Consider the following 12,150-nt stretch of genomic DNA (forward strand, 5'->3'; position numbering starts at 1 on the left):
TAATCAATGATTCAAATAAAACATACACAGAAGTCTCAGATGTTATATCAAAGCTACACTTGTATTACTAGCAAACTGAACTTAAGAACATGGACTCACCTATGCTTTCCTTTCTCCCTTTTTTCTTCTTTCCTTCTTTCTTTCTTTTTCTCTCTTTCTATTTTAGTTGATAAGACAGAGAGAAATTGAAAGATGAGGGAAAGAGAGAGAGGGTAAGGAAAAGATAGACACCTGCATACCTGCTTCACCACTGGCGAAGCAAACCCTTGCAGGTAGGGTCCTTGTGCATCGTAAGGTTTGTGCTTAACCAGGTGCTCCAGAGTTCGTTCCCTCACCTGTTTGCTTACTATATCCTACAACATAATGTCTTCTTTTTGAATTCTGTACCAGAATTTTTGGATATAAGTAGTGATAGGGAGCAGAGATTATATCTTATACCTTCTTATATCTCCAGAATTTTCCACAGATCTGTATCTGAGTGAAAAACTGTGCCTAATAAGGAATCATGATTAATGACATTTGTGCTCTAGTTCTCAATGCAAAGCCCCTAGTTTGACCCCCTTCCCACCTCTCTCATAGCCTGGAAAGTTCTGGAGGGAAGAGCTCATGTCTTTAATTCCTGTGTCAAGCATAAGGCCTGCCACATAGTATGTTCTCTATAAAAGCGAGTTAAAAGATAACGCCAACAAAAGAGTATCAAATGGTCTGGTAATACCAGGGGATTTTAAAGTTGAGATATCTCCTAAAGATTCCATTCTTGATTGTGTGTTCATGTGGGAAGAGCTCTACCTGCAAACCCTTTGTGTTTTAGAGATTTACCTAAGAAAGTCTCTCCTTGGGAAACGTGAGCTTTAGTCTTCAGGGACGTTGGCCATTTGGGTTTCTGCACCCTGACATTTCAATTAGCATGACCCTGCTTAATGTCCTTAGCAGAGAAGAACTGCCACTTGATAATTAATTTCGGGCCGTGGCAGAAGCCTGAGACATATGATGTTTCAGAATCTAACACTGATCTTGTTCTCCCACAGATGTGCAGCCTCAGGAAACAGATTTGTCTGGAGGCCCTCGTGGAGTCAGTTCACACACCTGTCACTCTGGCCTCCTGAGCAAGCTGCATGATGTGAGAAAGAACCTGCCTGCTCCCAGCATCAGTCAGCTCTCTGGCAGGGGAAGAGGAAACAGTATTGCCAGACCAGGACTGAAGCTGAGGAATAAGATAGTACACACACAAAAGACTTCATGTATGATAACACATGTCCAATAACTCCATGGAGCTATAGGGGATCAGGGATGTTCTGGTGTTGGGCTCTCTGCTCTGTTTGAGTCTACCCCTGTGCTCTTTTATTTACTTTTGTTTTTTTTTCTTTTTCTTCCCCCTTTTAAAGAATGATGACTTTTATTAATCTTTACATTTTATTTGAGAGCTTGTTTGGAGGTCCCAGCAGGGGAACACAGCTACTCGTAAACCCTTGAACTGAAGACTGGTCCGTCTCTATTTGGGGAAGGCTGTCCTCTTCAACTAAGTGCGCAGCTTTAGGAGGGACGCACATGGAGCGGTGAGGGAGGAAGGGGACACCCGCCTAGTCAGCCAGATCAGCTGAATCAAACCTGGCGATCAATGGGGTGACAGATGTCGCAGCCAGATCGCCCTCACATCCTACATTTTATTTTGATAAAGGAGGAGACTAGGGGTTGAACCCAAGGTTCTTGCATATGGCAACATGTGCGTTCTACCGGGTGTGCCAACACCTGGCCCCTGTTTGTGTGTTCTAAGTTTGAAAGAAGTTTACATGTGTGAGCCATGTTTGGTTCAACTTTGTAGATACTGCAGATCCTCCTTCTTGCTTGTTAAGTCAAACATAGCTTAATTATATACTAAGCACTTGTGTTCACTGGCAAGGCCAGAAAACAGACTCTGTGCACCAAGTACCTCTGGGCACAGGATTTGTGGCTACAGCTGCTCTTGCCTCAGGGGCTCAATGCCAAAGAGCCTCTCATATCCTCTGAATCTCACAGCTCTGCTGCACTCAAATGCCGCAAGTCCCTCTGGAAGCCTACAGGTTAGCTCAAACTACTGCTTTTATAAAAAATTATTAGTTTTCTTATATTTATTTATTTATCATTAGATAGTGATAGAGAGAAATTGAGAGATAAGGAGGAGATAGAGAGGGAGAGACACCTGCATCCTTGTTTCACCACTCATGAAGCTTTCCCCCTGCATGTGGAGACTAGGGGCTTGAACCTGGATCCTTAAGCATTTTAATGTGAGCACTTAACCAGGTGTGCCACCAGCTGGCCTCCAAACTACTGCTTTTGAGAGACACTCAGCTTTCTTTTCTTTTATCTCTCTCTCTCTCTCTGTATCTATCTATCTATATGTATGTGTATATATATCATTTTTTAATGTTTTTTAAAATTTTTTTCATTTTGATTATTGGATAGAGACAAAGAGAAATTGAGAGGGGAGGGGTAGAGAGGAAAGAGACAGTAAGACCCCTTCAGCCCTGCTTCACCACTTGTGAAGCTTTCCTTCTGCAGGTGGGGACCAGGGGCTTGAACCTGGGTCCTTTTGCACAGTAATGTGTGTGCTTAACCAAGTGCACCACCACCTGGCCCCTGACACTCAGCTTTCTATCCACCAGTGATTATTGTGTTCTCTTGCCCTCACTTTATGAACACTGAGGGTAAAAACTTTTCCAAAAAGCTGTAGAAACTCACTGGCCCCATTCCCTCCACTCACTTATCAATACAGACTCACCACTCACTGATTAGCTTTGATTTGGGTTCTGTGCTCAGTGCCTGGTACATTTATATAAACAACTCTTTGGTCTCTAGCAGTGTCGTGCTATACTTGTATGAATGGTGGTCAAATATGCAACGATGTGCCACAAACCAAGAAACACTGAAGCATCACCAATAAGGAAGGCTTCTCCCCGCAGGGAGAAGGGGTTGGTCCTGCAGAAGCCTTGTTTTCAGATTTCTGACCCTTTGACTGTGTGTGTGTGTGTGTGTGTGTGTGTGTGTGTGTGTGTGTGTGTGTTGTTGCTGTTTCATGCCACCAAAAAGTTTGTGATAATTTGTACATCAGTCAGAGGGAGCTAATACACATTTGGCAAGCAGGGAAATTGAAGATGCTTAGAAAGAAAGGAGTAACAGGACTGCCCACAGCTCATAGAGAATAATATTCTGGTACAGTCAGGACAAAGGAAAGGAGTTCACTGTGAGGAGCTACTAGGACACCTGGGGAAAATAAAGAATGATTTATTCCCAGGAGAAGAAAGGCTTAAAAACTTTGGAGGAAGAATTAAGAGAAGAGAGAGGCTGGTGACAAAAGTCACCCCCCCCCCCGACTCCTCCCAAAAACAGAAGAAAGGGGAATGGGTGAGAAGGAGAGGGAGATATGAAAGAAGCCACCTCAAAGCAGTAGGTTTTAGGTTGGGGGAGCTTCCCAGATTCCAGCCTGAATGACAGCCAGTGTCTGTCACCTTTGTAAAGGTAATAATTGCATGTTCCCATGAGACTTTGACAAAATGCATGTGTTAAGACAAAAGCTCATTTCAGCATTTAAGACATCATGTACAGGGCTGGGGATACAGCATAATGATTATACAAAAATACTTTAGAGTCTGAAGCTCTGGTGTCCCAGGCTCAATTCCCAAAACCACAAGACAGAGTTAAGCAGTGTTGTGGTCAAAATAAATAATTTTTTAAAATTCCTGTGCTAAGGGGCCAACCATTGTCACACATGGTTGAGGGTTTACATTATCATACACAGAGACCAAGGGCCGAGCCCGGGTCCCCAGCTGCAAGGGGGGAGCTTCACAAACAGTGAAGCAGTGTTGCAGGTGTCTGTACCTCTCTCTCTCCCTCTCCCCCCGCTTATTTTTTTAATTTTACTTATTTATTTTTTAATTGAGCCTACATTACTTGGGTGAAACCTTTCCTTTCATAGTATACTCTAATTCCATCCCAGGTGGTTCACTTTCTAACAAAGTCCCAAAATCTAGATATACATCAGGTTCTGTGAGAGAGAGAGCTTATGTTCACACGTATCCATAAACTAGTGCAAAATATATACCTGAAAGCAGAAGTACACTAGAGTTTGCAGTGAGTATCCCCCTAACACTTCCTCTCCACTATTCCAAGCTTTGGGCCCATGGTTGCTCAACAATTTATTTGGCTTTGTATGTTAACTCTCTTTTCAATCACCAGGTTCCAGATGCCACCAGGATGCTGGCCAGGCTTCCCTGGATTGAAGACCCCACCAATGTGTCCTGGAGCTCTGCCTCCCCAGAGACCCACCCTACTAGGGAAAGAGAGAGGCAGACTGGGAGTATGGACCGACCAGTCAACGCCCATGTTCAGCGGGGAAGCAATTACAGAAGCCAGACCTTCCACCTTCTACAACCCACAAAGACCCTGGGTCCATGCTCCCTGAGGGATAGAGAATGGGAAAGCTATCAGGGGAGGGGGTGGGAAATGGAGATTGGGTGGTGGGAATTGTGTGGAATTGTATCCCTCCTACCCTATGGTTTTGTTAATTTATCCTTTCTTAAATAAAAAGAAAAAGAAAAAAGAAAAGAAGAAAGAAAAAGTTCTCTATTTCAGGAAGGAACGAACCAGGAAGAGGAACAATCTGAAGATTTTAGGCCAATGGCTTAGAAAGATCCAGGTCTTGAGAAGCTTACCTATTTAAACTGCTTTACTCAATACTGTTTAAAATGAAATGATGTCAAAATAGTATTTGCATTAAGATACAATTTAATTTGCAGATGAAGAATGCAATACCCCTGAGATTTACTAAATAGTTCCATAACTCTCTTAACTAACGAAGCACATCCTGACATTAATTAATTTAGTCAAATTGCTTTCCATCTTAAGGATGAGTTAGAGTTGAGTCAGCACCAATGACAGTTTGCTCACTTCAAGGGATTTCTAGGGCTCCTGCTCAGCTCCAGGCATCACACAAGAGACAGAGAATCCCTCTCAGAAATAAACTTCTCATTCAACCAGCTTATCTGTATGTCTGGAATAGCTGAGTGTTGGAACCAAACAAAAAAAGTTTGAGTTTCTTAGGAAGGATGTAGGTATAGGAGGCACTGTCCACACTCCTTTGCTGGAAGAACAGGAGGAAACATTGTGAAGAGAGATCAGGGCCCAAACTTCCAGCCCCACCTCCCAACTGGAAGATTTTAGAAACAGCCAACACAGAATCTTTTGTGGAAAGAACCCCATTCTCAGTATTGTGCAGTATCACAAAATAAAACTTTCCCCTTCATATTAAGGACTGAAGTGCAGAGTTTTGATTATTTCTCTGGCTTTGAGCAGGCAGGAAATTCTGGACTATTCCAGCAAGACGGATAATAACAGAATTAGCAGGTATGTGTGTACACAATTCAGGTATAAGATCCCAGGTAAAGTGGACAGAATAGGTGGTACTCTTTTCCTTCTAAATTCTACAAGTTAGGATGTTAAATCCTTATTGGGAAATATCCTCTGCTTCCTCCCCTTAAGTAAGATAGGGGCCTGTGTATTGTTCTCTAGGTCAAGCAAAGGGCTACCACGTGTGGTCAACACAGCATAGTACAGGAGAGAATGCAGTTATGAGTGAACATCCTGCTCATCCTTCAAAGGTTCCCTCTTTCATCAAGGCAGAATTCATCATTCCTTAATGGCACTATTTCTTTAATCTGTAACTTCTTTTCTCCAGCAAGTAAATTTATCATTATTTAAAAATATTGAGACTGTACACCTAAAACAGTTGTATAACCTGTTGCCTCAATAAAAGATTTTGTAAATAAAATATTACTTTGATCATTAAAAATAAAGCATCTAGCCCCATGAAGAAAGAGTTTCTATAATACTTGGTAATATCCCAACAGAGCTGAAAACAGGCTGATGTGATCTATATTTCAGGAAATAAGATTTCACTAGAAGAAAGAAGTACTTCCCAGATAAAATGTCTTGCTCTGGAGGTACAACATAAACTGAACTGTTTAAAACCCAAGAGTTAATTGACAGGGTATTTCAATGTCTTTCTACACTATTCTCCCAGCAAGTCACTCAGTTTAAGAAAGACTGGTCCTCCATATACTTTTTCAGCAAGAACCAAATGGACATCAATAGATTACAAGTCTTATCAAGTCAACGGCTTTGGCTACTTCTGGAGTAGGCAATCCTTTTTATTCCAGTTGAATCAATCTGAACATCAAGCCCACTAATTGCTATTGCTTTTTTTTTTTACATTTAATCAGCAATAATTCCAATCCCAAAGGTCATACAGTCATTAAATGGCAACTGCTATATTACCCTAAAATTCATGAACAACATTAAATGTTCACAATTAAACATTCTTTATTCTACCATCAAGCATAAAGAAATCACATTTTTGCTGCTCATTATTTGAGCATTATTTATACATGTGTAACTGTGTAAGCCATTCTCAGCCAAAACCCTGGGCAGTCACTGGTAAAAGTTTCATGTTACAAAATCCACAAAATGCAGCCTACCATTTCTTGAATGAGAAACTCTACCAGAAGGTCACATTGGAATACCCTGAACTCTACCACAAAACCACAGACAACAATGCTTTTGACATTTGCTCTTAACTATGCTTAGCACCTCAATTAGAACTATCTTAAGAGTCAATAGTGCAACAAATACTTAGACAACAGAATCAGTCACTGCTTGATAATTATTTGGATAAAAGAAAGGAAAAATTTACTGTTTTCCTTCATTGACCAAACCTTGATCTTTCTTCAGAAAGTGTGTAAGTTTTTAACATTGGACAAACAATAGCAGTGGTATAGTCTGAGAAAGAAGAAATTCAATGTCAACTTACTTAATAGTTGGCAATAGAGGGCCTGTAAACTTCTCTTCATGGTATCATCTGGTCTTGCTTATCCTCCAGTTTATTCATGATTCTGTCTGGGAAATTGGGAGAAGAAAATTGTTTCATCCAGGGAATATATTTCGAATCAACAGCCAGAAAGAACTCTGCTGAACATGGTACTGGTTATAAAATCTAACTGACTTTGAAGGAAATTTTTTTTTCAGAATGGCTACACCACACTTTAATTTACCACAATCTACATTATAAAGCCACCAATTAATCAACTGGTCAAATCTCAAAACTAAACTCCCCATTGACAGACACTCATATGTGTAATTAGAGAGTAAGAATTTGGCTTCAGAAATTTTGAGGACAAGTAATTAACCTCCCTCAAGCTATACTTTTGAAATAGAAAGAGAAACAAGAAATGCCCAATTTTATTTCTGCAATGGTATTATCAAACAGATACAACAAAATATTTCATTCACACAAAATGGTACTATTATGTTATCAGAAAAGTCACAGCACATTTTTGCACAGAAAAACAAAGAAAAACATGTCATGACTTTCCTTACAACCCAGTATATTAGATAACTTTTCTATTACTCTCTGATTAAAAGAGATACATTTAGAATAAAATATTTGAAAACTATAGTTAAACAGAAAAAAACAGATAGGAATATATATGGTACAAACTATTAATACTATTAACTGCTGTGCCCAACCCAGTGTTCATGTTGATTGCTCTTTTATTATATAGAATACACTCTAATATTTCTTCTCAGCTACAGAAACTTCCTCCTGTCTTGTTATTTTACATGGCACACAGTATTTCTTTCAAATAAATTCCCAGAAAATAAATCACCAAAATACAATTTAAGGCTTTTGAACTATGTTATCAAACTGCTTTTCATCAATAATAGCATGTTAAAATATCTACTAGGTAATATTCTACCCAATGACAAAAAATTATCATGTCTTTGAATATTTTCCAACTAAACTGACTTATAGTCTATCTCATTGCTTCAATCTGCACTTTATGTCTATTGACTATTTGTATTTATTTATTTTTTTCTAATTCACACCAACAGATATTCTGTAGTTGATTTTCTGAACCTTCTCCTAGGCCCATTACATATTTCCTTGTCAAATCTAGTTTCATGAGTGCAATTTATAATGTTCCTAGCTATGACCTTGGAATATGAGCTCAGACCAACAGCGATGCAGAGGTTACACAGTCTCCTGTGCTAAATATGAATAGATATGGGGCTTAAAATCAACAGTATTTATATACTTTTCCCATATTTGGGAGTTACTCTCTTCTCTGATACAGCTTTCTAGTCCTATTTCCAACTCTGACACCATCTCCCCAGACAATACTTTTAGCCCACTTGCATGTTAGCTGTTGGGCTCAGGCAAAATTTAGTAAAGTCAAGGGCCCCTTGGAACAAACCTAAAATAGCATCTTCCAACATGAAGACCCCAACTTTCATCTGCTATACTCTTACCTTTAGATTCCTGATTATTATTTGTTCTGCTTTTTATGTTAATGCTTTTCAGCCACTAAATTGCACATGCTACCACGACACCAATATAACTTCCCTGAGCAAATGACCTCATCACTGTGTCCTGGAACCCCACCTCCCTAGAGGTCTACCCCACTAGGGAAAGATAGAAATAGGCTTGGGGTATGGATTGCCCTATCAACACCTATATCCAGCTGAGAAGCAATTACAGAAGCCAGACCTCCCATCTTCTGAACCACATAAGATTTTTGGTCCATACTCCCAGAGGGATAAAGTATAGGGAACCTTCCAATGGAAGGGATGTGATATGGGAACTCTGGTGGTGGGAATTGCATGGAATTGTACCACTCTTACCTCACAATCTTATCAGTCATTATTAAATCACTAGTAAAAAAATTAAATTAAATTTTTAAAAATCTAGTTTCAATAGTAACCAGAATCCTTCAAGCTTTATACTGAATCACCCTCAATATCTGATCAAATTGTTTCATTACCATTCTGCAGGCCATGATTACCTTGGTCTGTTTTCAGTAAGAATCCTGTTAGGGCACATGATAATGTGCAAGGAAGAAAGGACTGCCAGCTCTACTAGACATTAAAACATGCTCTAAAGTCTCTACAATTGAAGCGACTTGGTAGTGACACATGAATAGATCAAATGGACACATGGAAATATAGCATATGACAAAGGAAACATATCAAAGACACGTATCAAAGTAATGTGTAAAATATGAACCTGTCAATGCTCATGTTCAGGGGGGAAGCAATTACAAAAGCCAAACCTTCTACCTTCTGCATCCCACAATGACCTTGGGTCTATACTCCCAGAGGGTTAAAGAATAGGAAAGCTATTGGGAAAGGGGATGAGATACAGAGTTTTGGTGGTGGGAATTGTGTGAAGTTGTACCCCTCTTATCCTATGGTTTTGTCAATGTCTCCTTTTTATAAATAAATTAAAATTTTTTAAAAATTTTAAAATGAACTTTCAAGTTAAGACTTGTAAATAGACGCAGACTGGTGTAAAAAAAAATAAACCTTTACTCATTCCAAATTCCATATACCATAAATTTCAGTGAATTAAACATTTAAATACAAAAAAAAAAAGAAGGGCCATGAAGATGAAACAGCCAGAGCACAACAGAAGACAGAGAGGGGGAGAGAAAGACAGACACCCGCAGACCTGCTTCACCACTTGTGAAGCGACTCCCCTGCAGGTGGGGAGCTGGAGGACTCAACCAGGATCCTTACATTGGTCCTTGCGCTTCATGCCACGTGCACTTAACCCACTGCGCTACCGCCCGACTCCCAGGATTTATTTTTAATTGTAGAAAGTAAACTATAGACATACTAAAAGAAAATATGGACAAATTCTTCCTCTACTTGGGAGTAGAGAAATTTTTCTAACTCTGAAGCAATAAGAAAAAATATCAATTTCATTACATAAGAAACACACAATAAATGTTTCTATAAATTTAAAAAAGGAAGTGACAAAATACAAATGAAAAACTAGAAAACTATGTTCACCTTATAGTAATCAAAATTTATCTGTATATAACAAAAATCTATATATAAAAATATGTAAAAAAAAAAAAACTACTGGAAATCATCAATAAATTCTGTAAAGTAGGATGAGTTGGATAGTATAATGATTATGCAATAAGACGCTCATGCTTGAGGTTCCAACCCCCGACACCACCATAAACCAGAGCTGAGCAATATTCTGATAAAAACAAAAAACAAACAAAAAGCCCATCAACAACTAAAACAACAACAAAAAACTCCAATAAAATAAAATAAACTCAGTAAAGTAGCAGGTTGCAAAATCAATACTCATAAATACATGCCATTTCTTTATACAGAAGATGGGATAGTGAAAATGGGACTCAAGGAAGAAATCTCATTTATAATTGAATAAAATAAAATAAAAAAAGAATACCTAGGAATAAATCTAACAAAAGAGGTGAAGGATCTTTTCAATGAAAACTATAAGATATTGTTAAAAGAAATAGAGAATAATACAAAGAAATGGAAGAACATCTGTTTTTGGGTTGAAAGGATAAATATCATTAAAATGGCAAGCCTACCCAAAGCAATCTATAGAGTCAATATTATATCTACTAAAATCCCAATGATGTATTTCAATGAAATTGAACAACTTATCCAAAAATTCATGTGAAACTATAAAAGACATGAAGAGCAGGAGCACTCCTGAGAAAAAAAAAAAAAAGAAAATGGATGCATCACAATTTCTGACTTCAGTTTACATTATAAAGCAATAGTAGTTGAAACAATGTGGTCTTGAAACAAAAATGGATATACAGACCAATGGGACAGGATAGAGAGCTCAGAACTAAACCCACACATGTATAAGCACATTGTATGATAAAGGGGCCAAAACAGTGAGTAGGGGAAAGAAAGTTTCTTTAACAAATGGTGTTGGGTGAACTGGACAACCACATGTAGAAAAATGAAACTAGAAGGAATTATGTTAAGTGAGCTAAATCAGAAAGATAAAGATGAGTATGGGATGATCCCACTCATCAACAGAAGTTGAGGAAGAAGATCTGAAAGGGAAACTAAAAGCAGGACCTGACCAAATTGTAAGTAGGGCACCAAAGTAATAATCCTGTGGTGAGGAGTAGACATGCAGCTTCCTGGGACAGTGGGGGGTGGGAGTGGGTGGGAGGGATGGGTCACAATCTTTTGGTGGTGGGAATGGTGTTTATGTACACTCCTAGTAAAATGTAGTTATATAAATCACTAGTTAATTAATATGAGAGGGGGAAAATTAATTGTATGTCTCGAAGTTTTTCAAAACACAAACTGAATCTTTTTAATATATAGGCTGTGTAATTGATATGCAAACTCTCTCAAAAGCCTAGACCAAGTAGATCAGAAGCAACCAATAGCACAGCTATATACAAGATACTGGGTACTGTACAGCAAACCCTAACAAAAGGACTTTTCAAAGTTAACGCAATTACCAAACAATGTGATGATAACATTAACTATCGATTGTCTTTTTGAACCCTAAGACAGCAGGAACCTCACATCTCCACTATAGAGCCTCTACTTCCCCCAGTCCTGGAACCCTTGGATAGGGCCCACTTTCCTGCATGCCTCTCCCAATCCATATCAAATAATATTGCATCCGCCGATCACAACCTAACCAACACAACGATTGCCACCTCAACATGCTTCACTTCAGACTGTGTCCAGAGACTTCATGTGTGGAATGACAACCCTTCAACTTCATTACTTGGGTGAGACCTTTCCTTTCATAGTACACTCTAAATTCATCTCAGGTGGTTCACTTTCTAACAAAGTCCCAAAACCTAGATATACACCAGTTTCTGTGAGAGAGAGCATATGTTCACACATATCCATAAACTACTGCAAAATATATACCTGAAAGCAGAAGTACACTAGAGTTTGCAGTGAGTATCCCCCTAACACTTCCTCTCCACTATTCCAACCTTTGGGTCCATGATTGCTCAACAATTTGTTTGGCTTCGTATGTTAACTCTCTTTTCAGTCACCAGATTCCAGATGCCATCAGGATGCCGGCCAGGCTTCCCTAGACTGAAGACCCCACCAATGTGTCCTGGAGCTCAGCTTCCCCAGAGACACACCCTACTAGGAAAAGAGAGAGGCAGACTGGGAGTATGGACCGACCAGTCAACGCCCATGTTCAGCAGGGAAGCAGTTACAGAAACCAGACCTTCCACCTTCTGCAACCCACAATGACCCTGGGTCCATGCTCCCAGAGGGATAGAGAATGGGAAAGCTATC

The 12,150-nt window shown here is 39.2% G+C and overlaps 1 protein-coding gene across 3 annotated transcripts in view; it reads right to left on the bottom strand.

The window, feature by feature from the left end:
• TMEM108 (transmembrane protein 108) overlaps nucleotides 1-12,150 on the bottom strand; it is a 340,373-nt gene that overhangs the window by 152,814 nt on the left and 175,409 nt on the right. For 2 of the 3 annotated variants that reach the window (XM_060196996.1, XM_060196999.1), the window contains one exon: nucleotides 6,842-6,927. In XM_060196996.1, coding sequence (XP_060052979.1) covers nucleotides 6,842-6,881 — 40 coding nt within the window. In that variant the 5' untranslated portion in view covers nucleotides 6,882-6,927. The remainder of the gene's footprint in view (nucleotides 1-6,841; nucleotides 6,928-12,150) is intronic. The other variant, XM_060197000.1, reaches the window with a different exon arrangement.

Source organism: Erinaceus europaeus, chromosome 1 (assembly GCF_950295315.1).
Source record: "Erinaceus europaeus chromosome 1, mEriEur2.1, whole genome shotgun sequence".
Taxonomy (NCBI): Eukaryota; Metazoa; Chordata; class Mammalia; order Eulipotyphla; family Erinaceidae; genus Erinaceus; species Erinaceus europaeus.